This window comes from Heterocephalus glaber, unplaced genomic scaffold (genome assembly GCF_053883595.1).
Source record: "Heterocephalus glaber isolate CG9 unplaced genomic scaffold, H.glaber_assembly_v1.0 deba00001465, whole genome shotgun sequence".
NCBI classification, from domain to species: domain Eukaryota; kingdom Metazoa; phylum Chordata; class Mammalia; order Rodentia; family Bathyergidae; genus Heterocephalus; species Heterocephalus glaber.
The window spans coordinates 31397960-31424963 of NW_028258312.1; the positions used below are offsets into that span (position 1 = coordinate 31397960).

General features: G+C 54.3%; 1 protein-coding gene across 5 annotated transcripts in view; it reads left to right on the top strand.

Moving 5' to 3' along the window:
- Positions 1–20793, top strand: part of Serinc5 (serine incorporator 5) — a 69032-nt gene extending 48239 nt beyond the window's left edge. For 4 of the 5 annotated variants that reach the window (XM_004841599.4, XM_013071075.3, XM_087180752.1 and 1 more), the window contains 7 exons: positions 3406–3617; positions 5470–5565; positions 7772–7898; positions 12337–12403; positions 14017–14059; positions 14269–14413; positions 17513–20793. In XM_004841599.4, the coding sequence (XP_004841656.2) occupies positions 3406–3617; positions 5470–5565; positions 7772–7898; positions 12337–12403; positions 14017–14059; positions 14269–14413; positions 17513–17660 (838 nt within the window). In that variant the 3' untranslated portion in view covers positions 17661–20793. Of the gene's footprint in view, positions 1–3405; positions 3618–5469; positions 5566–7771; positions 7899–9307; positions 9531–12336; positions 12404–14016; positions 14060–14268; positions 14414–17512 lie in introns of those variants that run through there. The other variant, XM_013071076.3, reaches the window with a different exon arrangement.
- The last annotated feature ends 6211 nt before the right edge of the window (positions 20794–27004 follow it).

Genomic DNA, 27004 nt, shown 5'->3' on the forward strand with positions numbered 1-27004 from the left:
ATTGATGCTGCAGTCTCTCCCCGGTCTTGTTCCGAACCCGCAGCTTTCTTAAAGATAGACTGGGTGTGCGGTCACAGTTTGACATGACCCTACTCTCTGATTTGTCCGGAAGAAATGAGCACAATAACCTAGTAGTGCACGATGAGCACTACAGCTCTTCCTGTGTGTACTTTCACTGGGACTTTCCTGTCAGAAGTAAATGCTCTGTCCTGCGCCTCTCAGAGTGGGCATCAGGTTGGCCGCCGCCTGGTCACCCCCGCAGAACCCTGCGGCCTAGGTGCCCATTCATGGTCCGTGCCAGGGCCCGTGAGCTCCTGCTCCCAGGCTGCTTCTGGAGTGTCATCTGGGACGGAGTATCTGCTGAGACCAAGTTGCCGCAGACATCCTGGGAGCGTTCGCTCAGCCACAGAGCTTTGCCACAGACACCATTGCTGTTCTCTGGGCAGGGGCGCCTCTGGGTGGCACGTCCGTGGCTGGTCTGCCTGCTCGTAGCTCACGGATGTTGATATCTTTTATGTCTATGTTGTTCTTTTCTAAAGCAGTGATTCTTACTGACAGAGTTCATCTAGAAAGTGTGTGCACTGCTCCTGAGGGACCAGCCAAAGTGCTTTCTCTTCCCCTTTCCAGTTTTCTTTTTGAGATGACCCCAGAGCCATAGGATGGAATTGCCAGGGATGGAGGAGAGGGCGGGTTCAGTGTCTCCAGCCCTAGCTTGTGATGTCACTTCCAGCTCAGCGAGTGCGGTTTTCCCACTGTAGAGTGGCGTGGTCGGCCGGACCAGATGTGGAATGTGGTGGTTTTTTTCCTTCTGAGCTCAGGTTTTGTGACAGAAGCGTCAGTTCTGTAGTGAGGGGCAAGTAACAGGAAGTAGATGGTGTATTCGGGTGTTTCAGTGCAAACCCGTGCTCTAAGCATGCCTGACTTTACACTTGGTTTGCTGCCGCAGGCCCAGCCTGGTGCTTACACCTGCTGTGCCCACCCCCTCTTGCCTGCCCGGCCCCCTGCCCTCTCCCATTGACACCGCACACCTGGTGGAGTAGCATTAGCTCTGTGGCCGGCTGCACACCATAAGGATAAACAAGCCACGGGCTTACCGGGCTGTCGCCAAAACGAAGGTGCCGGTGGAGGGCCAGGTGAAGGCCGAGCAGCAGGAGCAGCGGCCGCTCTGCGCAGGGGATCTGTTAACGGGCCCATCTCGGTGCAGGTGTGCAGTGAGCGCCCACAGGAGGGATCGGGAAATCCAGTGAATGTTGACCTAAAGAAGTTACTGGAGTCAAAGGCAGTGCCGTGGACCCCTCCAACCCTCCCTGCGCTTTGAGTGCACCCGTCCCACCATCCTCGCCACTGTCTGCAGCAGCTCTGGAGTCCTCTGTCCCCAGCGTCTTTATGCTTTGTGATCAGACGTCTGGCGAGCGTCACTGCCCTGCACCCTCCAGTGGAAAGGCAGCTCGTGAAAAACATGGCGCTGCATCCTCACCCACCTTGGTCACCAGATGTGGCACCGGGTGACTTCTGGCTCTTAGTCAAAGTCAAAGGACCGGGAAAGGGAAATGTTTTGAAAAATTCAGGACCTGCAGGCAGCCAGCAAGGTGCAGCTAAGGGCGCTTGGGAAAGAGGACCCCAGGGCTGCTGCACAAAGTGGGAATGGCGAGGGGAGGGGCGCGTTCAGGGTGAGGGAGGGTCCTGAGGGGCTCGTGGCGATGCGTCCTGACCGGGGATCGAACTCGGGACCTTGTGCTTGTGAGGCAGGCGGTGGCACCGCTGAGCTACATCCCCGGCCCTTTTCTGATTCTCTTTGTGCTTCCTGCCAGTGGCAGTCTGGCGGGGAACCCGCTGCACTGCCCGTGTGGGGCCCGTTCTGCCCAGAAGGGGGATGATCGTCCGCGCTCAATCACACAAAGCTGCTGTGGTTCGGGGCGACACAGCTCCGGGAAGAGCTCGGGAGGCGGCCGCTGTCCTCTGGGGAGCGGCCAGAGGTGGACTTGATTGGGCTCGAGCTCCTGGGCTCCGGTGAGAGGAAGGGCGCTGCGTCCTGCTGTGCCGGGGGTGTGGTCTCGTCCGCAGTTGGACTTGGATGACCAGAGCGGTGCAGCTCCCTCGTGTGTAATTCCCGTGTCCTTGACTCTGAGGGTCATGGGCTCCCGACTTTTCTCACCTGTTTGGAACCTCATTTTCTTGAGTCTTCTCCATGTGTCTTTCATGTTAAATGACTCTGTGGCCAGCTGGGGCCTGGTGGGCTTCAGGGACACCGGGGTTGGTGGGTGTCGCTTTGGCCGCTGCTCTTCCTTCCTGGTCTCCGGCAGCGGTAGCGTCTGTCACGGAGACGGTAGCGCTGAGTGTGGGATCGCGTCCCGCTTCGGGGACTCGGAGCTGGGTGCCTTCTCCGTGAAGGTTTGGGGCTGAGGTTCCAAAGGGCTCCTGAGTCCCGAGCAGATGACGGGGACTGTTCTGTCCTGTCCGCTGTCTGAGCACGTCTGCAGCACCAGCCACCATGCTCTCCCGTCCCTCTGTTAATGGCTGTAAATTAGAAAGCACTTAATCTCTTCCTGTAGTTTCTTTAGGGTTCATCCCAGGATCATATTTCTGGGCCCAATTGTGTTCCCGGTTTTTAATTGTTTTCTTTGTGATGTTTTCCATTAGCTGTGCGTGTTTGTGATACAGAATAATCACAGGCGTCTTGGGAGTTGGTCCCAGTGCTGGTCTCATCTTGGTCCTTTTCACTCCCCTTCCTCCCCTGGATTTCCTGTCTGTTCATGTGCAATTCTCCTTCAAGCTTTCCCGATACGGCCAGGCATAGTGGCGTGTGCCAGTAATCCCACCTCTCAGGAGGCTGAGGCTGGAGGAGCGCTGTAAGTTCGAAGCCAGCCCGAGCTACGTAGTGAGCTCAAGGCCAGCCTGCACTCCATAGCGAGACTCTGCCTCGAAAAGTCAAACCAAAACAAGCAAACAGAAGGTTTCCCGACATGATTCTGGAGAGTTGGGCTTGGGGCTTGAGCAGCTGCCCTCAAGTGCAGGGGGAGGGAAGCTTGAGCAGGGCCTGCTCTGACTGAGTTCTTGCTTCTCTGCCCAGGGATGGAAGGCCCTGCCCCACAGCACAGCACGGACCGGGCCATCTCTGGGCTCCGCCTGGGCTTTACCCTCCCTAGGGCCAGCCCCTGTGCCTGGGCTTTGGGAACCGAGCAGGGAGCAGGACTGGAGCCCGCGGGTGTCCGTTCACCTGGGTCAGGGAGAGGACACCTTCTCAGCGAAGCCTGAGCTGGACCCGGCCTCCCACGTGCGTGCGAGGGGCTCCTCACTGCGGCAGCGGCTTGGCCGGTGAAGGCTGGAGGGCGCCAGATGAAGGCGGCCCTGACGTATCCTTGTCGCTCTCTCCTGTGTCCCCTCTTCTGACGCCTGGCCAAACAGGATGGCTGGCACCGCCACCAACAAGCTGTGGTTCGCATCCCTGTCGCTGGTCACGCTGCTCATGTACTCCATTGCCACTGGAGGCCTGGTGCTCTTGGCTGTGTTTTACACCCAGCTTGAGGGCTGCGTGCAGAACAAGATCTTCCTGGCTGTGAACGGAGGCCTGTGCCTGCTGATCTCCGGTGCTGCCATCTCCCCTTGCGTCCAGAACCGTAAGTGCCCCGTGGCCCTCGAGCGTGTCCCTGTGGCCCCGGTGTCTTGCTGCTTCCTGTCGCAGTGACGGTCGCACTCGGGCCTGCGGTGGGGGGACCAGACTTCCCGTCCCCGTCTGTACTGGGGGTGACAGCCACTTGTGCCGAGGCCTGTGACAGCGAGGAGGGTGGGCGTGGCCGTGCTTGGCCTGGGTCTCCAGGCAGCACTCGCCTGGGGGGGGGACCAGCTGGAGGACAGCACCCAGGCCTGGGGACAGGAAGCAGGGAGCCCAGTGGGAGCAGCCAGGCTCAGAGACCCAGGCTCTTCTCACGCAGGCCGTGTGCGCTGGCCTTGCTCATGGTCCTTCCAAAGCCAGAGAGGATGCGACCGGGCCTGAGCGGTGGGCAGGAGGGCTGTACCCCGCCAGGACACGTGACTTCTGGAGCGGGTGTCCTGCTCCGCGGAGTCCAGTGATACAGGTTCCCGTGCGCGTGGCATTGGGATTTCTAGGTAGGGAAAGAAAAACACGGCAGCACACGAGGAGCCCCCTTGAAGCCTTTCTGAAACCGGCTTAGCAGTCCCCGAGACGGGACCGGCCCGCTGCCCGAGGACAGCCACGATGAGCCCGGGGGTTCAGAGCCGCTGGGCAGTGAGGCAGTGAGTCACAGCCCTGAGGGAGCGGAACATTTCCAGTTCTAAAGGTTTCAGACCCACTGTTGAAACTGAGACAGTGTCCTCCCACCCCTGTAGCCGTCAGTTGGGATTTTCCTGAAGCACTGGGGGTATTCAGGTTAAAATCTCCTTTGCGTCAGGTCCTTCTTGTAAAAATAGGTGTGACATTTTAAAATGTTTGGTTTAGTGCCCTTACATGCTAGGGCAGGTCTTACTTTTGTGCCAAAGAGCAGCATTCTAAGGGTCTATTCATAGACTTTTGTGGGTGATTATAATCTCATAATGATAATTTTGGAAACAAATGCACCAGGAGGGAAGACTGAGTCCTTTCATGTAGTTGATCATGTGGTTACAAGTTTCACCAAGCCGGGTGTGGTGGCGCATGCCTGTGATCCCAGCACTCGGGAGGCTGAGGCAGGAGGATCACTGTGAGTTCAAGGCCAGCCTGGGCTACACAGTGAGACCCTGTCTGAAAAAAAACAAAAAAGAAAGAAAGAAAGAACAGAAGAAGTTTCACCAAAAGGAGAGAAATCTCTTGTGTCCTGGTTCCTATGCATTTAATTTAGATATTGTAAAATTAAAGCCCCTTCCCCAGTGAATCCCAAGGGCTGTACCCTTCCCGTCAGAAAGGTGGTCTTGTCCGTTTTCCATGCTGCCTGGTGGAATCCAGAGTACAGGCCCTGTGAGATCCGTCTCATCATTTACCCTCTATGCTACATAGCCTCACAAAAAAATGAGGGTAAATGTTTTTTCTGATCTTGTGGCTTACGGACTAATGTAAAGCTCAGGGGAACTTGTGTGTGAGTATAACTGTAGTCTGATGTGGCATTGGTGGACAAGTTAGCAGAATGTGGGATCCCTAAAATAGTAGGACACAGCCGGACGTGGTGGCGCATGCCTATGATCCCGGCACTCTGGGGCCTGAGCCAGGAGGAGTGCCGCGGTTTCAAGGTCAGCCCGGGTGACATAGGGAGAGCTTGTCTCAACCAAAACAAAACAGAGTAGCAGTATTCATCTCACGCATAGCTCCCTCCCTCTCAGTTTTAGTTTTGTTTGGGAAACATGTTCATCAGCTTTTTTCTCTCCTAAAAGTGGGTGCCCCAGCTTGAGCAGTGTGATTGTGACGGTGGGGGGGTGTCTTCCGGGCCCTGCTCCCCCTCTGACACCGAAAGCTGTCCCCCCCCCCCCCGTGTCTCCCAGGACAGCCGCACTCGGGGCTGCTGCAGTCGGGGCTCATCAGCTGCTACGTGACCTATCTCACCTTCTCGGCGCTGTCCAGCAAGCCCGTGGAAGTGGGTGAGCAGCCGAGGCGCGGGCCGGGCTTGGGGCTGGGGCTGGGGAGGGAATGTGGAGGACTCAGTGAATCAGCGAGGAACGGAGGTCCAGGGATGCGAGTCTTCAGCGGGGGGTGCAGAGACCAAAGCACCTTCTTTGGTGTCGTGCTCGGGTTTGCATTTAGCCCTCAACTGCCTTTTCCTGCTGGGTGGGCAGGGAGCTTTTGGGGCCGGGTGTTTATTTTGTTTTGTTTTTCAGTTGGTTACTGATTTTCTTTTCTTTAGGTCATTTTCATTTCTTTAGGTCATTTCAGAAAGCAGAAAAAACACAAGGGGTAGGGAAGCAGCATACAGGATTCGAAGTCAGACTCACTTCTTGCTGCGGGGTGATCCCCAAATCGCTCATCCTAGAGGGCATTTATTTACAAAAATGGCAAACATACTGGTTAGCGCATGACTTTGGAGCCGGACTGCCTGCGTTTCTATACTGGGTCTTTGCAGTGGCTTTATATATGTATGTGTGTATGTATGTATAGACAGGTTCTCGCTGTGTAGTTCAGGCTGTCCTTGCACTCAGTATGCAGCCCAGGCTGGCCTCAAACTCTTGGTGATCCTCCGGCCTCAGCCCCCTGAGTGCTGGGATCCCTGATGTGCACCCCACGCCCAGCTGGAGTGGGTTTAAGATGGAGTTAGAATGTGTGACCCACTGTTCGCATCAGTCACTTAGAGCAGTTCTTCGGGCGCGCGGTAGGTGGTGCGTAAGGGTTAGCTGACGTTATTGTACAATTGCTGTGATCATTTGAAAAGAGTTTTAAGCTTTAAACACACGATTATATTCTAAGGTGTGATTCTGAGCCCCTGGGCTCTGCCGGTGAAAGAGAAAAACATCTTTTTTCCTCCTGCCTCAGCCTGTAGTAGCACGTGCTACTATATATGGCTGGGCCTTGTCTTTATAGCTGTTTAAAATGGAAAGGGATATAACTTTTGGAGGTTGTATAGTACCCATAGCCTGTCCTGGATTTAATTTTTTAGAAACAGTCCTGCCTTGACTTTCTGTTTATCTAAATCCAGTCTCTTTAAGACTTTCTTTTATGTTTGTACATTAGTCTGTGGTTTTAACTTAATGGGGATTTTATTTACAGTATATATTTTTTAATAGCAAGTATCATTAAAACAGCTAAACACTTTTATTTTTAGTTTCAGGTGGTACTACTTAAATAGAAAAGTCACATTTTGTTCATTTTTCTGAAAAGATTTTTCATTTGGTCTAAGAACAAAGATTACTTTTTTAAACCACATCATACAGCTGTATTTAGTGGTTCGAGTGTGAATACTAGTAATAATTTTAATTTAATTTTAGACAGAACATCTGTGTTTGTTGAGTGGTTTCTAGAGTGTTATTTTATGTTTATGTTCCTTATTTTGGGCCCAAGTTGCAATCAGACCTAACTTGGGTGTTCCAAATTGAAGGACACCATTTTAGACAAAAAGCAAATTACCACCGATGGTAATATTGTGGGCATATTATTATATATCACAACACAACAGAAGTGCTATAACACTGCAGAAATCTTCTGTGCAGCCTTCCCTAAGTTTGTAAAGCACGTGGGGTGCTGCGGAGTGCAGAGGAGGAAGTTGCCTGCCGTGAACCTGAGCTCTTCCAGGCCTGGAGCTGGGCTGGGCGCTGCCGCACCACACCTGCACGTGGGCATTGACTGACCTTGGCACTCGGGGTCCCTGCAGCCCACCCCTCCCTGCAGGGGCTGCCAAATCCAGCAAAGAGTGGACCCAACTGCTCTCTTTAGCATTGTTTGAGTAACCTTGAAAAAGCACTCCTGAGTCCTGGAATTGTCATGCTTTAGCTTAAACTGCAAGATGAGGCTTTTTTTTTTGGTCTGAGATGAGGTCTCACTGTAGCCCAGGCTGCCTGCAAGCTTACAGTGGTCCTCCTGCTTCAGCCTCTCTGTTTGAGTCCTGGGGTTGCAGGCATGTGCCACTGTGCCCGGCTGGAGGCCCTTTTTCTTTTTAAATTTTTCTGACACAAGGGGCTTGTTCCGAGTGGGTGCGGGTCTGGGAGAACCGGCCTCTGTAGATGCTCACCGGGAAGAACAGATCTCCCGGGTGCAGGCTTGGTGCTGTAAGAAGCCCCGGAGCCACCCGAGTTCCCCCGAAGTGGTGCCCAGATCCCGGTGGCTTCTCTAACGGGCTGTACTTGTTCTCTTGCCAAGTCCGTGATGAGCATGGGAAGAACGTGACGCTCTGCGTGCCCCACTTTGGCCAGGACCTGTCCCGAGACGAGAACCTGGTGACCAAGCTGGGCACTGGGCTCCTCATCGCCTGCATCCTGTACTCGTGGTGAGTCTGGGCAAGGCTGGGTGCAGGCTGAAGTGACAGGCGAGGGGCGGGCCAAGCACTGCCCAGACAGAGGGACACCGGGAGTGGGGGCCCGGGGGCCTGAGGGGTGAGCACGGGGTGGGTGCCACGGCCGAGGCCTGGAGGAGCTGGGTGACCCTGGGCGTCAGCCATCTGCATCATACAGAGGGAGCTCGGAGGAGGAGGTGGAGGAGGAGGAGGAGGTTGGGAGCCCCAGGGAGCCCCAGCTGGTAGCGCTGGCACCCACAGAAGCGGTGTTTGTTCTGCTGCTGCTGCTGCTGCACAGAATGCAGAGCGCCGGGCCAGACAGACAGGAAGCCGCAGTGCTGGGGGTCAGGCAGTGTGGGGTTCGCAGACCCCTGGAGACCACTCCGCCTGCACAAGGCCTCAGAGCTGCTGCCCAGCGAAGTGGAGGATAGAAGTAGTTAGCCACTCACTCCACCCAGGTGCACATTTCGCCAAGAATTGAGCTGCTTTGTAAGAAGCCACATTTTCAGTGAGTCTTTCCTTCTGTATGTTTTATGTGTCATGTTTGGGGCAGAGGAAATTCGCCCTGTCGTAGACATGCAGTAATCCTCCCTTTGCTGAGACTGAGCATCCTGGGGAGGGCGGCACCTGTACGTGAGATGTCTTTCCCCAGCCCGGTGCTGCTGGGAGGGGCTGCCCCGGACCCGCGCCCCAGTCGGTTTGCCTGGTTACACGCCCAACCAGGGACAGGAGAATTCCAGGTGTCTGATGTCGGCCCCCGCTTCTCACCTCATAGTCTCCTGGTTGAAGCAGAAGGGACCATTGTGGCCACTTTCTGGCCTCTCATTTTTAAAGATTCCATGAATTATTCACCTAGTGCTGCTGTCTGTGACACAGTAGGTGAGACTCAGCCCCAAGTCGGGACTTTGTCAGCAACCCCCAAACCACCAAGAGTTTGAATCCTGATTCTTACCCCCCTTTTAAGACTTAGTCTCTTTTTATTGAGATATAATTTACATACCATAGATTTACATGGGTCAGCACAGCACAGGGCTTAGTATTTTTACAAGGCTGTGCTCCATCGCCACTGTATAATTCCAGAATCTTTGTCTCACTCCGAGAAGCAGCTCTGGCTTCCCAGCAAGCTTTTCCCTCCCGAGTCAGCTGGTGCTGTGCTTTCGGGACAAGGGCAGGGACGCAGGCTCACTTCACGATTTCGCGCTCAGGTGATTTCCACAGCAACATGAGAGATGTTCGAAAATCAAGGGAGCAGAGAAGGCTACTGAACTGCATGTATAGAATTACTGCATTAAAAAAATTAAATATAGTTATATGTTCACATATACATCCAGGAAAGACAAACCAAACTTGTCATAGTAGTGGCATAATTGATTTTTTCCCCCTTCTTTTTTTTTTGTTACCAGGGATCGAACTTGGGTCCTTGCGCTTGCGAGGCAGGCAGCTGAGCTAAATCCTCGGCCAATCTTCTTTGTATTCTTAACAAATGTTTTATATGATGGAATAGCACTTCATCTTCGTATTACCAGAAAAATGTATGAAAAGGTATTTGACAGAGTAAAATCATGCCTTCTGTGGGTTGCTGATACCCAATAAAACACGGGGAAAAATTTGGCCCCTTGGATAAAATAGGCTGTGGCGTTGTATGAACCCATCTGTGGAAAGGACGGCAGACTTCCGAGTGTGCTGAGTGGAGCCGCCACGGTGGTTATTTAAGTGCAACATTTTCTGAGACCTGCACGGTTTCCATGGGGTGGGGTCACTTCCGAGTCGCCCTGCATCTGCCCGCCCTAGGCCTGCCCGCCCTAGGCTGAGGCGACGCGGCCGTGCAGGCCTTCAGAATCAAGGCTGGCAGGGGCTCGGCCAAGGCTCCTGAAGGCGTCAGTGGCCACACTGTGTGCAGTCCGCCCGCCTGAGGCTGACCGGTTGGCGGCCAAGGCCAAGCGCCGAGGTGCTGCAAGGGAGCGGCTTAGTGAAGGAGCCTCGGGCTGCGGGCAGGGGCTGGGTGCAAGTCTTCCCGCCAGGACTTGGGGTCTGGGGAGGGGTGTTCCCTGTGGTCACCTCCTCCGGCCCAGGGCTCGGCTCACAGGCTTTGCAATCACAGGGAAGTCAGTTCAGACTTGGGGCCCTCGCGGGAAGGAGCTGCTGGGGACAGGCGTGGGCCGGGGAGGGGTTTCCCAAGTCTTCTTAGGGTTTCTGTTTTCCTCCCCTGCTTCCAAAGAGTGAGAGGTCAGATGGTATGATGGGAAGTGGCCACGCTGTTTGGGTGGAGACTAAAGACACTCAGGAGGGATTGGCCACCGGGCCTTGGATGTCATACGGGGGCAGGAGGATGTGGTTACCCGAGACAGCTGGGGGTGGGTCGTGCACTGACGGAAGTGTACGTGCTGCAGCGTTGCAGGTCGCAAGTCCGTGTTCTGCTACGGACTCATCTCTGAGCTGCAGTGCGGCCTTAAGCAACAGTGTGATTCCTGCGTTGTTATTCTGTTGGCTTTAAACTCTAACTTTGGGCTAGATGGGACCCCAGAGTCCAGAAGATACCATGAATGTTTAAATTTTAAGAATTTATTACAGTAACAGACACAGTCCCCTCTTAAAATCCTCCCCTGGCTTCAGACACGCTGGCCTCACCGTCCCTGCCTCTTTCTGCAGCAGCTCTGCAGTCCTCTTTCCTGTGTCGTTGGCTGCGCTGTCCTGGCTGCCTCCATGTCCTGAATGGATTCAGGACGATTTCCTGTCATGGTCCTTGTGACTTTGGGGAAGAGCTGGAAGTTGCATGGTACCAGGTCCAGTGAAAAAGGTGGATAAGGACACAGTGTCATGTTTTCATTTGACAGAAATTGCAGTAGATGGTTGATGAGTGGCATGATTAAAAATACAGGGAATGTCTAAATTAAAAAATGTATTGTAGTTGTAAAAGACATGTTGCCACTAATCCCCTTCACAATATTTGGAATACTCATTTTGAACACAATTATCCCACTGCTCTTGGGACTGTGTCTTTTGCTATAAAAAGTTTTAAAAATTTAAATATTTACCGTATCTCTTGATGGCCTCTTCTACAAGGGGCTCTCTGCCCAGTCCTGGGAGACCTTCCTTCCTCTCCTCAGCTGGACTGTGTGCAGACAGGCAAGACATCTTTTCCTCTGCCTCCCTCTCCCTGCAACATATGTCCTGGAGCACTGTCCTGTGGCCCGAGAGGAGGACATCGCAGAAGGGCCTGGAGCTCTCCCTGGAGTTGCAGGAAACCCGAGACGTGCAGAAAGGAGGAGGAGGAATGGCCAGTGTGGCTGCCTAGTTATCTTATCAGGAGAATGGTGTTGTGAAATTTTTCCTGGCTCTCAGTTTCAGTTCAGAGAAAAAAATAGCACTTTAGTGTTTGAGCCATCTGGGAAAATATCCCTGGAAGACAAAGTTGGAAAAGCGAAGAATCTTTATTAAATATCGAGCGGCTTCCTAGTGGGAAATGGGATGTTCACTGAAATCAGGCAGACCTCGTGGCACGAAGCTGGGATGGTGTCACAGGGAGGAAATCGGGAGGATTTCATTCTCCTGCTGTGCCCTGGGCCTGCCCGCTGGAAGTCTTCCTGCCTCTGCTTCCAGGGCAGAGTGGCCTCCCCTCCCTGGCTCACGCCACACCTGGGCTCCCCTTGCACAGGACCCGAGGACCGGAGTGGGCGTTGTCACATGCAGGCCGGGTGGAGGGAGGCTCCCGGCAGGGAAGGCGGGCCTGTGGCTCCAGCAGCAAGGTGCATTCCTCAGAGAGTCTGTCGCCAGGAGACCTGGCTGCAGTGCCTAGGGAGCAGCGCTGAGGGGCGTCATGTGTCTCTGCGGTGTGGGAGAGGGCAGGGAGCACGCAGTCCCTGGGGCAGGAGGGCAGGAGTCGTGCTGCGTCGCTGCAGGCACTAGTGGGTCTATGGGCGGCACAGATTGGAGCCCCGGACCCTGAGCCATTAGGCTCCCTGCAGGAAGCGCTGTTCACACCACACCGACTATAGCCCGGAAGAGGGGACCGTGAGGACAGCCGGGAGCTGTTTCGCAGCCACATGGACAGCATCGTCATCGTTTTGAAGCCATCCTACTGCAGAGAATTTATAAACGCAGTGCTCACTTAGCTCTTGGGGAACCGTCATTTGTGATCTTTCAGATGGAGATCACAGGCGTTGATCTCAAGCCTGTCCTCCTTCGTGGCAGAAGAGTATTCCATTGTGCTAATGTACCACATTTCTTTATCCATTCATCTGTCGGTGGATATTTTTGATTCACACTGGGTCAAGCCTGCAGTGTGGACAGGAGGGCACATACTCCTAAGCAAGCAGCCCACACTGCAGGCTCTCCTGAGCTGTCCCTGGGGCCTGGCTGGGCGATGGCTGTGCCGTGTCCCTGCTGACCGCATGTGCTAATGTGCCCGGCTGACTGCCTGTTTGTTTTCCAGCTTGACGTCCACCACGAGATCGAGTTCTGACGCCCTGCAGGGCCGATATGCAGCTCCGGAGCTGGAGGTGAGGGCTTCTCTTCCGCCCACCTCTCAGGAGGCCGCTGTCCCTGCCCGAGGGAGGCTGTTCCTGGGCCTGGGTTCTGCTGGGGCAGAGTGAGGTTCGGGTGGAGGGAAGGACCTTGGTCCCGTGTGTAGCATGAATCAGCTGGAGTCGCCTCAATTTCCGGTCAGCCACAGCCCCTGGCTGGTCCTGCCGCCCTCATGGGCTGTGCCTGGCACCACCTGACCCGGTCCGGCGCTCATCAGCACGGAATGCGGGTTTTCTGTTTTTTTCTTTAACTTGCGGTCTACATGTCTGTTTCATGGCTCGGGCTGTGTGGTCTGTGACAGCCGCCCTGCGGGGGAGGCAGGTGCCTTAGATCCCACCTGCTCTTCTCCCGCCCGGTGACACAGCCGGGTTGGGTGTGCTCTCCTGGGATCCCAGCACTCTGGGAGGCTGAGGCAGGAGGGTCATAAATTGGAGCCCAGTCTGGGTGACTTAGTGATGTTGCAAGACCCTGTCCCAAAAAATAAACAGGGCCGGGGTGCAGCTCCATGCAGAGGCCTGGGGTCCAGTCCCGGTTCCAGCTAGCGGTGATGGGCAGCAGGTACAGATCCGGAGAACGGGAGGCCAGCGGGGCCTGGTGTCCGCGGGACGCCCCCTCTTCTCACCGCGGACACCTTGTGGGGTCTCGGGTCATCGCCAGCGTCACAGAGGTCTCTCCCGGTGGGGCAGCCAGGACAGGCTCGGCCCGACCTGGGAAGGGGAGGCCGGTGCCCTGGTGGCAGGGACGCCCGCCCTCGCCCTGCCCGCTGCGTCTGCGCCCCATGGTGACTGCCCGTGTGGCGCAGAGGGGACGCAGCCCCCTCGGGAAGATTTGTCAGCATGCCAGCTGACGCGGCCCCTGGGCCAGCTGGGGCCTGGGGCGTCCCCCGGACCTGCCGCTGGGGAGGCAGACACTGGCCCTGGTGGGGCTCGACCTGCGGCCTGGTCCCCGCACTCCCTCAGGACAAGCCGTGGGCCTGCACGGGTCACTGCCCTCGTCCAGGGAGGGCCTCTCCCAGCAGCTGCTGCTCCGCCCCGCCTCGAGGCCACGGCTGGAGCGCAGTCCCAGTGTCCCCATGCGCCCTAGTTGCTCAGCTTCTGGCAGCTCTGTCCCCTCCCCAGACATTGCAGGTCCTGCACTGTGGATGATCGCCCCCGGGGCCGCGCTGCCCTGTGTCCCAGCCCTGTCACTGAGCTGCGACTCCAGGCTGTGACCAGGACAGTAGCCCCGCCCAGAGCAGGGGACTGGGAGGGAGCGGGTGGTGTTTGCTGTGTTTCAGGAAACTGAGGCTGGGAGTGTCCTGGGTCCTGGGGTCCTGGCTCTGCACAGGGAAGGGAGGGGGAGGGTGGGGTGGCCGAGTGGGAGTGCGGGGCAGTGCCAGCCGGGCGCCCCAGCACACCTGCACCTCCGCGTCCCGCCCCGTGCCTCCCTGTGCCCTGGCGGAGCGGCGCTCAGTGGGGACCGGGAGGGGCAGAGCCACAGTCCTGGGAGCCGGCGCCCTGGCACAGGAAGGGTCCCCACCCGGAACACTGCGAGCACCGGCGGGGTGGCGGGCCCGGGACGCGGCGTCTGACTCGTCTCCTCCTGGCAGGTGGCCCGCTGCTGCTTCTGCTTCGGCAACGACGTGGCAGAGGGTGAGTGGGGCCCCAATCCGTGAGGGGCCGCAGCTGTGGGCGCAGTGGGCACGGGCACATACATCTGTGTGCACAGCTGGCTCCCCTTCCTTGGTTTCCATCCTGGAGGACGGCCGGCGGGGTTCACTCAGGCACGGTGCTGGGGGGTGTGCGGGTGTGCGTGCCATGCGTGCCATGCGCATGCACTCATGGGGCTCTGCAACCCACAGACCCCGAGGAGCAGCCGGCTGGGAAGGGGCGCCAGCGCGTCCTCTACGACGAGAAGAAGGGCACTGTGTACAGCTACCCCTACTTCCATGCCGTCTTCCTGCTGGCCTCGCTCTACGTGATGATGACCCTCACCAACTGGTTCCAGTGAGGCCCTCGGGAGTGGGGACCCAGGAGCGACCGAGCTCTTCTGCCAGGCCTGCTGCCACACTCGGCCTTTACAGCACATGCTTTGGGCCGCTGCGTGTGTGTGTGTGTGTGTGTGTGTGTGTGTGTGTGTGTGTTTGCATTACTGGAGTGAACCCAGGGTGCTTAGCTACTGAGCCATACCCTGAGCCCTGTTTACTTATTGTTTTATTTTGACACAGGATCTTTCTAGGTTGCCCAGGCTGGCCTCAAACTTGAGACCCCCCTGCCTCAGCTTGCCCCATGAAGCAGCTGGGTTTACTGGTGCATTCTGCCATACCCAGCTCTCAGTATCGAGTTTTATGCTTGATTTTGTTGTTTTCTTCTGTTTGGTGTTTTGCTTTTGGGACACGCTTTAGTATATGGCTCAGGCTGCCCTCGAACTCAGGGTTCCCTTGTCTCAGCCTCCCACGTGGCTGGCTTTGGGGGTGCCTCCCCGCTGAGGGGCTCCCTCGTCTGGGAAGCTGCTGGAGCTCACTGCAGCTCTGAGAACGGGAGGAGCTAGGTGCAGCCACAGCACGAGTGCTCCGGCACCAAGAACAAAACGAGCTGACCGGGCCAAGAGTAAACACCCTGTTGAGCCTGCATGGCGGCCTGGAGAACACAGGGATAGCAGTGGAGGAAAAGTAGTCCCTTTGGGGAAAGAAAAATACCCTTCTTGTGTTGTTCCTTTTTGTGAGTTCTGTGTGTGTGGTGCACTGCTGGGGACCAAAGCAGGGCCGGTGTGTCCCGCCACGCTGCCCACTCGGCCGTCGGCTGCCCTTTTTCCGCTTTTTTTGCTTTTTTAAAAAAATTATTTTTAATTTTTTTGGTACTGGGGATCGAACTCAGGTCCTTGCGCTTGGCGAAACCGCTGAGCTAAATCCCCAGCCCCCTTTTTCCGCTTTTTAAGTTGACTGTGCACAACAAACCTGGCCTCCCGTCACTCTGGGCAGATTCATACTTTTTGCACAGAGTGAAAGTTCCCTTCCTTTTGAAGACATTTTTATCGGTCTGCATTTGCAGTGCATACGACCGCCCTGCTCCTGGCGGGTCAGTGCATGTGTGACACACCCTCACTCTTCCGGTGCACCTTTACTTCCTTCCCTCTCCTCCCCCTCCACCCCTTCTCCTTGTCCCTTTTGCAGGATATCTGTCTTCCCTGCTTCCTGCTATCTATTATTTTGCTCTTTATGTCTTCGCACTTGAAACCCCGTGACATCCAAGCTTGCACGTTTGATTCGTTTCACTTAACGTTACGGCCTCGAGGTGCCTCAGCCTCCCACAGATGACGGAGTTTACCCCTTTCTGCAGAGTCAGTTTTACCTGCACCCTGACCTGTGTGGTGACAGCTCAGGACAGCAGGCTCCTGTGCTGCCTCCCCCAGCACACATTCCCAGGGCTCCTGCAGCAGGCAGCAGGCAGCAGGCGGCAGTGTGGTGGGAGGGGCAGCAAATGTGTCCGACACAGATAAGATGGGGGCAGGAGGTGGCTGTTTCAGACCTACTCGCAGAAAGGACTTCTTTGAGGAGAGTCCGCCTGGACAGCTCCCTGCAAGAGGAGAAGGGGGACTTGCCATGCTTCCCATGGGGCCTGGAGAATTGCAGAGGAGCCTGGGCTTGGGGAGCTTCAGACACACGGAGCCCTGGGCTCAGAGGCAGACGGTGACAGGCGTTATCCAGGATGCGGAGAAGTTGGGCCTCGTCCATGCTGGGGGAGGTGGGAAGGATGCTGCTTTGGAGAACAGCATGGTAGCTCCTTAAATGGTTAAACAGTTACAGTAAGAGCCAGGGGCTCTGCTCTTAAGTGCTTACCCAAGCCGAAAAGAAAACTGTCCACACAAAACATCAGGCACTGTTTGTGGGAGCATCATTCGTAATAGCCAGAAAGTCAGACAACCCAAATGCCTGTGTTGTGCCCAGATCGCGATGTCCCAAAGACCACCAGGAGACCGTTTCCGATGTAAGCACACGAGGGTCGTTTATTCAAGCTTAAGCAGGGACTCTCAATTGTCACCGACGCAGCGGATCGAGATTGAGAGCCCCGAGCCTCAAAACTAGCAGGGTTTTTATTGAGAATACAACAAGCTTTGATTATTAGTAGCCAGGTGATTGGTTAATACTCAATACATATGAAGTGTAGGGTTTTGATTGGTTAGGCTTAGGGGGGGTTAAGGGGGTTACGTATAGATTTTTGTAAGGGAGAAGGGGGCAAAGGTTAGTGGTCGACTGTCATAAGCTGATGGTTAGCAGATCTACTGACTAATGGTCACATCTATCTTTTGTGGGCAGTTAGCCATTAACTGCTTACCTTATAGATAGTGTGTCCGGAATGTCCTTTCTGAGTACACAGATGGCTGGGTAATAAACTTAGGAATTTTGAGTGGATAAGCACAAATTTGAGAGAACAAAGGAGACAGCTCCAAAATGGAGTCACTCTGGCTCCACACCTGTCAGCTGACAGATGCGTAAACCACATGTCCTGAAGCCGTAAAATGACATGTTGCTTAGCAGTAACAAGGAATGAGGTACAGTTGGGGTTGCCCTAACCCAGAAACCCTAAATGCTTGGAAATCTGACGTGCCAGTCAAAAGCTTCCCATTTTGGAAGAATACAGATTTGGCGTTTGTGGGTGAGGAACATGCAACTGGTAGTGTCTTGCAGATGTTCCAAAATCTGAAAACTTCTGGTCCCAAGCATCTTGGACATGGGGTCCTTCACCTGTGCCGGTCTGTGCCTCAGCATGGCCAGGCTGGAGAACGGTGTGCTGGGTTGAAAGGCCAGTCGGTTGCAAGCGGCCGAGCTTCTGTGGGTCGGAACTGTGCAGAAGGAGGGGGTGGGAGATGGGTGCTGCGGGTGCCGGGCGCGTGGGGGACCCGGAGGGCAGTGCAGGGGTGGGAGTCTGAAGGGCCAGGTGCTGTTCTGAAGAGCCCGTGGATGTATGAACAGCCAGGGAATTGTGCCTTTTGGGTGCGCCTGATTTCTGTCTCCACTGAATCCCTGAGAAAGAGGCCCAAGGGGCAGGGCGCTGGGCTCCCTCCCGCTCGCCCTGCAATGACCACTGGCTGCCCTGTCCCCACAGCTACGAGAGTGCCAGCATCCACACCTTCTTCCGCCAGAGCTGGTCTGTCTTCTGGGTCAAGATGGCCTCGTGCTGGACGTGCATGCTGCTGTACCTGTGGACGCTGGTGGCGCCGCTCTGCTGCCCCTCCCGGCAGTTCTCTGTGTGACCGCGTGGCCCTGTCCTCCCGACAAGTGCACCAAGGCTCTCAGTGATGCCCGGGGCCCAGGCGAAGCCGGTGCCTCTTGCCTGTCTTAAGTGTGTCTCACAAAGCTCTCCAGAATCAAAGGATATTCTGCTTTGCTTTTTAATTCACACCTTAATGAGAAATTACCATTTGTCTAAAGGAATTGAAATGTTCGACCCAACTGATTGTGGGATATACATATGTATTTTGGTGTCTTCATCCCAGAAACCAGGTAGAACTTCTGTTACTGTTTTTCTTGGGTGCATTTCTACCTAACCAGAACTTGGGGCTCACATCTTCTCATGAGGGTAACATCAACTCATGCAGCCTGGCATTCGCGCCTTGGTATCAGAGAAACACGCGAGCCCTGAGTCCCGCCCTCTGAGAACCCGGCCTGCTCCTCGCTCCCCTGCTGGGACCCTCATCCCCAGGGCCCTGCCCGTGCTGCCCAGTATTTATGGGGCCCAGAGGGAGCAGCTGCCTTCAGTCCCCCTGGAGCCCCGGCCCTTTGGGGTGCGGTGCGGGCCATCGCAGCCTCCCCCGATTGCCTTCCTCCTGGCCCGGCACCCTCCTCAGGATGTGAAGCACGACTCTGCTGTCTCTGCCTTGCGATTGATCGTCCCATCTCCGCCCTCCCCGTCCCAGCTGGACGAAGGAATGGCGCGGTCACACCTTTGCTCTGTGTCAGCAGCGAGGGCCATGGGTCCTTTTGTATTTGCTGTAACAGTAACGCTCCAAGGGCCCCCTGGGGGTGGGGGGCAGCGCTTCTGGGCCCACGGAGAAGCAGGGGCACTCTGACTCCCTGATCAGTGCCTGGCCACCCTGCTAATGCCCACTGTGGGTTCCTTGGAGTGATACGAGGGCCCCCGGCCACTCTGCCAGTGGGGGTGCCGGGTAGGCAGCTGCTGGAGGTGACTGAGGACAGCTGGTAGAATGGGGCGGGGGTGCTTAGGTGTGTTTGAGCTGCCAGCAGCATCCCTAGAAGTGCCAGAGTCTGTTTGTGGAGGGTCCTCAGAGAAAGCTGCTCGCAGCTGCCTAGGATATGCATGTCCCGAGTCCGTGTCCTCAGGTGGGGAGGGGTCTGCTGGGCCTGGGGCAGCGCTGGGGCCATTCTGGGGTCACTTCCTGCAGCCTGTAGCCTGGACATCTGCTCTGCTCTCGGTACCAATTGGGCAGAATTGGGTCCACCGGGCGTCATGTGGGTGGGTGGGGGCACTGAGGTTGCCTTTGAGGAACACAGATGAGCTGGGCTTGGTGAACAGTGGCACCGTCCCCCTTCCAGGGTCCAGCAGAGGCCTTGATTTGTCCTCCTAGTTGGGTCTCCCAGCAGCAGGTCGCGGCCCAGGCAACAGCTGCACACCCTGGGTGTCTCCTGCAGAAAGAGGCTCAGGGAAACGCTGGCTAGTGGCTGCACTGGAGGCTTCCTGCTGCGGCCCCAGCCCACCCCATCCTCCACATGGTGCCCTGAGCTGGATTCTCACCCGTGTTCACAAGGTCCTGGCGGGTGACAGTGTAGACTCTGGGAAGTGGTCCCCACTCCCAGGGTTAGAAATCCCCTCCTGTGCAATGTGTGACTTCAGAAACTGGAATAACCACGCCAGTCCCTTGGAGCAGTGATAAAGGTGTTAACTTAATGAACTCTGGTAGCTTCTCTAGCCACATCCTTTGCCTCTTGCAAGGTTTTGTAGCTGGTTTTCAGCGCATCCCCACGCTGCGGGGCAGACCCGCCAGGTGTTCGGCTCTCTGGTCTTCTCTGTCCGCTCCTTCCCCAGTTGGACCCTCGGGCGGGCGAAGGGAGTGTTGCCTCCCCAGAGGCGCCTGACTGGCGGCCGCTCCCTCCCTGGGCCTGGTTCCGGTGTCACTGGTGCGTTCTGTGCAGAGCATAGTAAAGGTGTGCGCTGGGCTGCAGGGAGGTGGGGAACTGCGTGCTGTTCCCCTAGGCAGCCCTCCTGCATCCCGCCCGCGATGTGTCACCCTCGGCTTTCTGAGAATGTGCTTACTTCACCGCTGCCAGCCCTGCTGCCCCCTGGTGCTTCCCGTCCCCCAAGGGAGCCGAGCGCGGTGAAGCTGCCCAGACCTGCCGCTCCCGAGCTGCCTCTGAGGGCTCGCACTGTGTGCACTCAGACCCTGCGCCCTGCGCCCTGGGAAGTGAAGAGGGCCCAGGGGGAAGGCCTGGCCTTGAGGCCTGAGCCCTGCCCTGGGCGACTGTGGCTCGAGGGCCTGGCCCGCTAGGGAGTGCGTCTCTCAGCTCGGGGATGACCAGCGTCCACATTCTGGCAGCGTGGGCTGTGTGGTTCCTGCCTGGCCTCACAGCCACTGACCCTTAGAACCCTCTTCTTTCCCGAGTGAACCGTTCAGAGGTCGTCATTTTGAAAGGTCTAAGTACTTGCCGTTTACCAAAGAGGAATTTTCGGTTTTTGTTCTAAAGCCAGGTCTGTTCAGGAAGGGCAGATGGGGGAGCAAACTCCACAGCCTCTTCCATAGCGACGCAGCCAGCCTCGGGCGGGAGAACTCTTTCCGTCTTTCCCTGGGGTTAGGGTCCTGGAAACTCTCAGGTAGGGAGAGCCTGCAGCACATGGGTAATATATGTTTGGAGAGCTATTTATAAGAAATTTAAGAGGATTGGGGTTTTTTTATTAAAGATTTAACCATTTTTATTTTGCAAAGAAAAATTTATAATCACAAGTTAATTTTTAAAACTTTTTCTGAAACAATTAGCTGTAGCCAAATTTTGTGGTTACATTTTTGTATTTTGGAATTCGTATTTTAGAATATGAAAAGCCAGTGTGTGTGGTAGAACTGCTGTTTGGTGTTTGTAAAGGTCTCCGCTAGGGTTAGGGTTTGCTAACTTCTAAAACTGTTATTTTTCCCCCTATGTCAAAAAGCCGATTATGGATTTTTATTTTTTATTTTTTTTGGTACCAGGGATCGAACTTGGGTCCTTGAGCTTGCGAGGCAGGCGGCAGAACCACTGAGCTGAATCCCCGGCCCCTGGATTTGTACTTTTTTGGATGCTAATTTTTCTATAAAGCACCTTACGTTCACCAGTCTTTCCTATGTAGAAACCTCAAAGCTTATGAGCTCTGTACTTTAATAAATGTAAAATTGAAGACGATAGCGTTTCTCCTCTTCTGTTTCTCCCCGTCAGCCCCGGCGCCGCCCCGTGTGACCCCCAGGGTCAGTGCAGCCTTGCTGAGCACTGCAGTGTCCGGCTGATCCCTAAACGTCCACAGGTGGAGACTGCACTTAGGTATGCAGGAGGGTGTTTGGAACACGTATGCATTCTGGAATGGCGCAGTCAAGCTCTCTAACATGCATTTCCTGCAGTTCTTACTGCTGCGAGGCCCGAGTGCACCCTCTCAGCCATGTACGTGTGCGTTACGGCCCGCGTGTCCGTGCTCGGCCTCGAGTTTAGCCCTCGGTCCTGACTGGAAGCGTGTGCTTTCTGCCACGCAGTTCCGCTCAGTCTCTAGGGGCCGTGTGTTGGAGGTTCCCTGCAGAAGTGAGTCTCGTGGAGTTTTTCTTACCGGCGGTTTAACTCCGAGGTGTATGAGCTGTAACAAGTCACAAGGGCCCCTCAAAGGCGGGAGCGTGTCCACTGTGTATACCTTTCCTGTTTGCGGAGGGGAGGGAGGAGCTGGGAGGGGATGGACCCTGCCGGTCACGCCCCAGGGACCGGCTCTTCCCGCCAGGCCCTGCCTCTCGGCCCCAGGCCTGACGACTCTCAGCGATGGCTGAATCCACCCTGTGGTGAGCACCGCGTGATCCAGCCACCTTCCAGAATCCTCGCCTCTGAGCTGCTTGAGAGGCTGAGGCAGCAGGACCACAAGTTTGCGGCCTACTGGGCAGGTTCGTGAGACCCTGTCTCAAAATGGAAAAGGGCTAGGGGTGCGGGTCTGATAGGAGGGCCTCTGGGCCCAGTCCCCAGTCCTGGCAAAAACCAAGGGGCACGCGTCACTTCTGCTGCCATCCCCTCGGTCAAGGCAAACGTCACTCCCGGTCCTGCCCAGCGAGGTGGGCTGCGTCCTCCCCCCACAGGAGCTGGTCCTGAGCCCCCAGCCCAGGCTCATGCAGCGGGGCCCAGGTGCTGCCCCTCAGCTGACCCGGTCAGGCTGGCAGGGGGGAGGGCCCAGAGTCCCTTCTGTCCCTGCTCCTGTGACACCCCGGGTCCTAACTTTCAGGAGTCCTCACTCCTGAGTGTTGGAATCATGAGGATTTTTATTTTCTCTTTTGAAAACTTTCTACAATGAGTGTATGTTTCTTATGTAGCCAAATTACATATTTAATGAAAACTTAAATTTAAAACTTTAATAGATTAAAACGGATACATTTTGTTTGTTCCCAAAAGACCATGGGTAACTAATGTGTTATTTCTAACACAGGAAGGAAGGGAGGGTGTGTGGAAGGACTCCTCAGGAGATGGAAGGAGACAGGCATGCTAGGGAGTTTAGTTTTAGGTGTATCTCTTCACCGAGTCAGCTTTGAAAGACTCCAGCCATGAGATACCATGTATTTTCTAAGTAAGTAAATCAGAAAATGATGAATGTTGCTCATTTGGGTACGGAAAAGCTGAAGCATTTTGTGCCACATGACACATTCTTTTGTGGTTATCTGTCTGAAGTCATGGATCTCTGACTAAGGCCACCAGGAAAGACGATATTCCTCTTTGGCAGGAAACACTGCGTATTGTCATCGTGATTCTTTCTGCTTGGTGGACTCCCTTTGCTGGTTTTATAGTCAGTACTGATCTTACTGATGAACTAGCTTTTTCTGATCCAAACTGGCTCTGTGACTAGCTGCTTTTTGCTGACCCAATTCTACTTGGTGGTCAAGATGAAGTCACATTTTCAATTTTCCCCTTTTCTCCTCTCATTGTGGCTTTTCATTGTATTCAGTGGAGTGTTCACAGTCTGTTCCTTTGTCTGTGAACACAAAAAAAATCACAAGACTACGCTGCTGGGTGACTCCTAACTTCTCCATGCAGACTGCATCTGATGGACACATTTTGGACCAGGGTGCAGGAGAGCTTTTTTTTTTTTTCTTTTTTGGCACTGGGGATTGGACCTTGTGCTTGCGAGGCAAGCGCCGGAACCACTGAGCTAAATCCCCGGCAAGAGAGCTCTTGATTCAGCCTTGAGGTTCTGCAAATAATGTCAAGTAATATTCATTTACACACCTTCCCTCACTGCACATCTCTTGAGTGAGTGTTCCTTTTCTGTATCCAAGTCCACTGTCTTAGGGTCACCTGTGTGTCTCCAAGGTTACTGCAGCAACTGCCTGCCTGGGTCTCCCCCTCTTTAGACACCCCAGTCCATTCTCAGCCAGGGTGACCTTTACTTGCCCCAAATACCTTTCCTTGACAATGAACTTTTCTCGGCCCCCAGTTCCATGAGGTAGCTATGAGTATTAGCCTATTTTACAAATGAGGAAATAGGCTCAGAGAGGGGATGTGTACATCTGTGGTTGTACAACAAGTCAGGGACAGTGAGGACTGGAGCTCAGATCTGCCCCACTCCAGAGCTTGGTGTGAACAGTTTCTTTCTCTCTCTCTCTCTCTCTCTAGATAAGGCCTCACTATGCAGTTCAGGTTGGGCTTGAACTTGTGGCAATTCTCCTGCCCCACCCTCCCGAGTGGAGGGATTACAACTGTGCGCCATCACACCTGGTCTCCATGTCCTCTAGTATATAGCATCCCCGTCCAGGCCAAAGCAGGCACTCAGTCGATGTGTGGGAGGGGATGCTGGCTGGGCTCTGGCCATTCCAGGGCCTCTGGGGGAGTGATGTCACCTTCCTGGCAGGTAAGCCACCAGGGTCTGAGCTCCAGTCCTGAGCCTCTGTACACTGCAGGTGAGAGAGCAGGTGATCCCTGGCTCATGCCCCTGGTCACCTTCTGAGTCCTGGGGGTGGTGAGGAGAGGACCAAAGACGCAGCATTTAAGTTCCAGAGACGGGAATGGAGAATCCAGACTGAAGTCTCTGAGGAGGCTCATGGTAGTCAGGACGGATAGGCCTGTCCCACTCTCTGTCCAGTAAGAGGAGGAGGACACAAAGCTAAATTTTAATATCTGTTCCTTTCTGTATTAGCTTTCGGGTCAATGGGACAAAATACCTGGTGTTCACAGTTTCAAGGAGTAGAGGTTAATTTGGCTCAGTTTCCAGTGTGTTCAGTCCATGGTCAGCTGGCTTCAAGGCAGAAATGGACTGGTGGAAGGTCATGACAGAGGAAAGCTGCTCAACTCTTGGCATCCAGAAATCAGAGAAAGAGAAGGGGGAAGCCGGTCACAGGATATGTCCTTCAGGTTACACCCCCAGTGACCACTTCCAATCATAACATTCTTTCCCTGGTCCCCAAAAGGCTCATGGTCACCTCAGTATACAAAATGCATTTAGTCCATCTCTAAAGTTGCCAGTTTTAGGAATCCCAGCATTGCTGAAAAGTCCAAGTCAAAGTCTCCTCTGAGACTCAAGGTAAACTCTTAGCTGTGAACCCCTGTAGTAATACATCAGGAAGTTAAACACTTTCAACATACATTTGGCACAGAGCAGACATTGTCATTTCACAAAGGAGGAATAAGGAATTAGAAAGGAACTGGACCAAACAAGACTGAAATCCATCAGGGCAAACCTTAAACCCTGTAGCTCCCTGTCCAGCACAGGGCAGGTTGTGGTGAGACATGAGCTCCAGAGGGCTTGGGCAGCACCACTGCCCCACTGGCCCATGACCTTGCCCATTACAGCCCTCATGGCATCTCTCTTGGAAAAGCTCAGTTCACTGCAGTTTCACCCAGCAGATAAAACACATTCCTGGGGTCTCCACTGCACCTTCAGCTTCACTCTTACAGTTTCATGCATCACCCTCTCAGGGGCACATTGCCTGGCCTCCTAGGCCTTCCTATGAAATCTGAATGTAAACCTCCATGACCTCATCACTTGCATTCAGCATGCCTAAAAAACCAATACTACATGGATGATGTCAAGGTCTGCCACCAGCCTGAGCAGTAGCTTGGCTTGCTTGGACCATGGCTGCAGTGGCCACTGAGTGGCTGGATGGCTGAACTTCAGGAAATACTTCCCTACTTGGCCCTGAAAGAGCAAGGAACCTGGGACTCTCTTCTTAGAGCACAAGGCTCTCTTCTCAAAGCAAAATCTTTCAGATGAGTTTAATCTTTTACACTCTTGAGCCTGTGAAAGTTGGGGTCTGGCCAATTCCTAACATGCCTTTGAGCAATCTTTCCTATTGACTAGATGCAACCTGCTTCCTTTTTAATACTTTTTTTTTTTTTTCAGTAATGCTCTCCTTAGGCCCAAGTTTACAGGAGCTTCCTTTCTGAGCAAGTTGAAAGTTTTTCAAATCATTCAGTTCCCAATTCTCATTGTAAAGCTGGCTAAAAGAAAGCAGCCAACAATACTCATGCCACAGCCTGAATTTGGGCTGCCTTTGAACTTCCTCCATCAGATCAATTATTCCAACACCTTTAAATTCAGCCTCACACAAAGTCTTAGGACCTGGACAAAATGTAGACAAATTCTTTGCCAGAATGAGACATGCAGGACAAAATCCAGTTTCCAACAGAGTTCACATTCTCATTTGAAATTTCACGATCCTGGCCTTTGCTGTCTAAATTCCTCTTGGAATTCTGGTCTTAGGAGCTCCAACCAGAGTCATCCATCAAGCTCCACTAACTGCATTTTAGGGCTTTGGTGGCTGTCACTTCCAAACCTTTCCAAACTCCTCCTGCAAACCAGTTCCAAAGGCTTCTGAGCCACATGGTCAGGTGAGTCACAGGGATGACCACACTCTCAATATTAAAGTCTATCTTAATTAGGGTTCTCCAGAGGAACAGGATTGAGAAAAATGTATGCATAATTATGCAAGGGGACTTATAAGATTACAGTGAAACAGCAGGTAGACTGGGCAGGGCAGCCAGGATATAGGCCCACAGAATGGGGCCAAAGATAAACAAGGTGGGTTGGCAAAAAGAAGCAAGCACCAGGGTGTAGATTTAGTTTAGTGGTTCCGCCACCTGCTTCGCAAGGGCAAGGTCCTGAGTTCTAACCCCAGTGCCAAAAAAAAAAGAAGAAGCAAGCACAAGCAGGAGTTCTAAACTGCTGAAGAAGACATTAGAGGCAACTAATGGTTGTGTTCAGTTGCTCAAGCCTGCCTCAGAGTGGGACTGGCTGGGGGAGTGTGGGGAGCACATGGGTATCGTCATTACTGGGCCTTGGGGAAGTGACCCTTTCTGTAGGATAGAGTGCTCTACACCCTAATGGAGAGCCACAAAGAGAAAACTTCCTTCTCAGGTTCCATAAAAGCTATGGACAGAAAGCCCTCTCTGGCGACCCTCTTTTGGGTCCCCTAGAACAGTGGGACCTTTCCCCTTTGCTTGTTTCTGCTTTCCTAATAATCTTCCCTGCTTATGACTCTTTCTTCCTCCATCTGCGGTTCTATTCTGTGGCACCATGAGACCCAAGCCTTGTGTTCTGGCAACAACAGGATCAGAGGCTAGAGAGTCAACAGTGGATGGGTGTCCGTGTGATGAAGACCTGGAGGACCCAGTAGCTGCTCAGCCACAAAGATGGAAGCCACTGAACAAGAGGGATCAAGGATGCAGGGCCAGTCCAAGGTGGAAGGCCTGGACACTCGGTGGAGTCACCAGTTCAAGTCTGTGTTGGAGGCTGAAGAAACTGGAGACCAATGTTCAAAGGTGTAGCAAAAGGTATACCTGCACAGGAAGAAGCACTCTTTAAAGTGGGCCCACTTTCTGCTTCTTTCCCTTTTTATTCCACCCAGGCTACAAGCCTATTGGTTGGTACCACCCATGTCTAGGTGTGTCTGCCTCCTCGGTTTGCTGGCCTACATGTCAGTCATCCACAGACATGCCCAGAACTGTGCTTGCTAATCTGCTCAGCATTTCCTATTCCATTCAAGTTGAAATGTTAATGGTCACACTTCCCCAGAAACTACCAATGTTACAGGGTTAGGCCCAGGTGAAACATCCTCTACACCAGAGGAAATGGAAAGGCTCTGACCCTGCTTGGGAAGGAAAGCCTGGTTTTAGACTTGAGAAAGATGAATGGATACAGCTTGCTTTTCTCCAAGAAGGATAGAGTGGAATAGTGCTAGATGGTGCAGTAAGAGGGCATTGCACAGTCCAGAGCCCAGGCAGCATTTAGCTGATTAACCTTTACCTGGGGCTGGGATCACAGGGGTGGACTCGATTTGGATGCACCTGAAAGGCCAGGCTTCCTCCTGCCATGGGCCCTTGACTCTGCCCTGCTCCAGCAGCATCTGCCAAGCCTGGGGCAGGCGGGGACCCATCTGCAGAT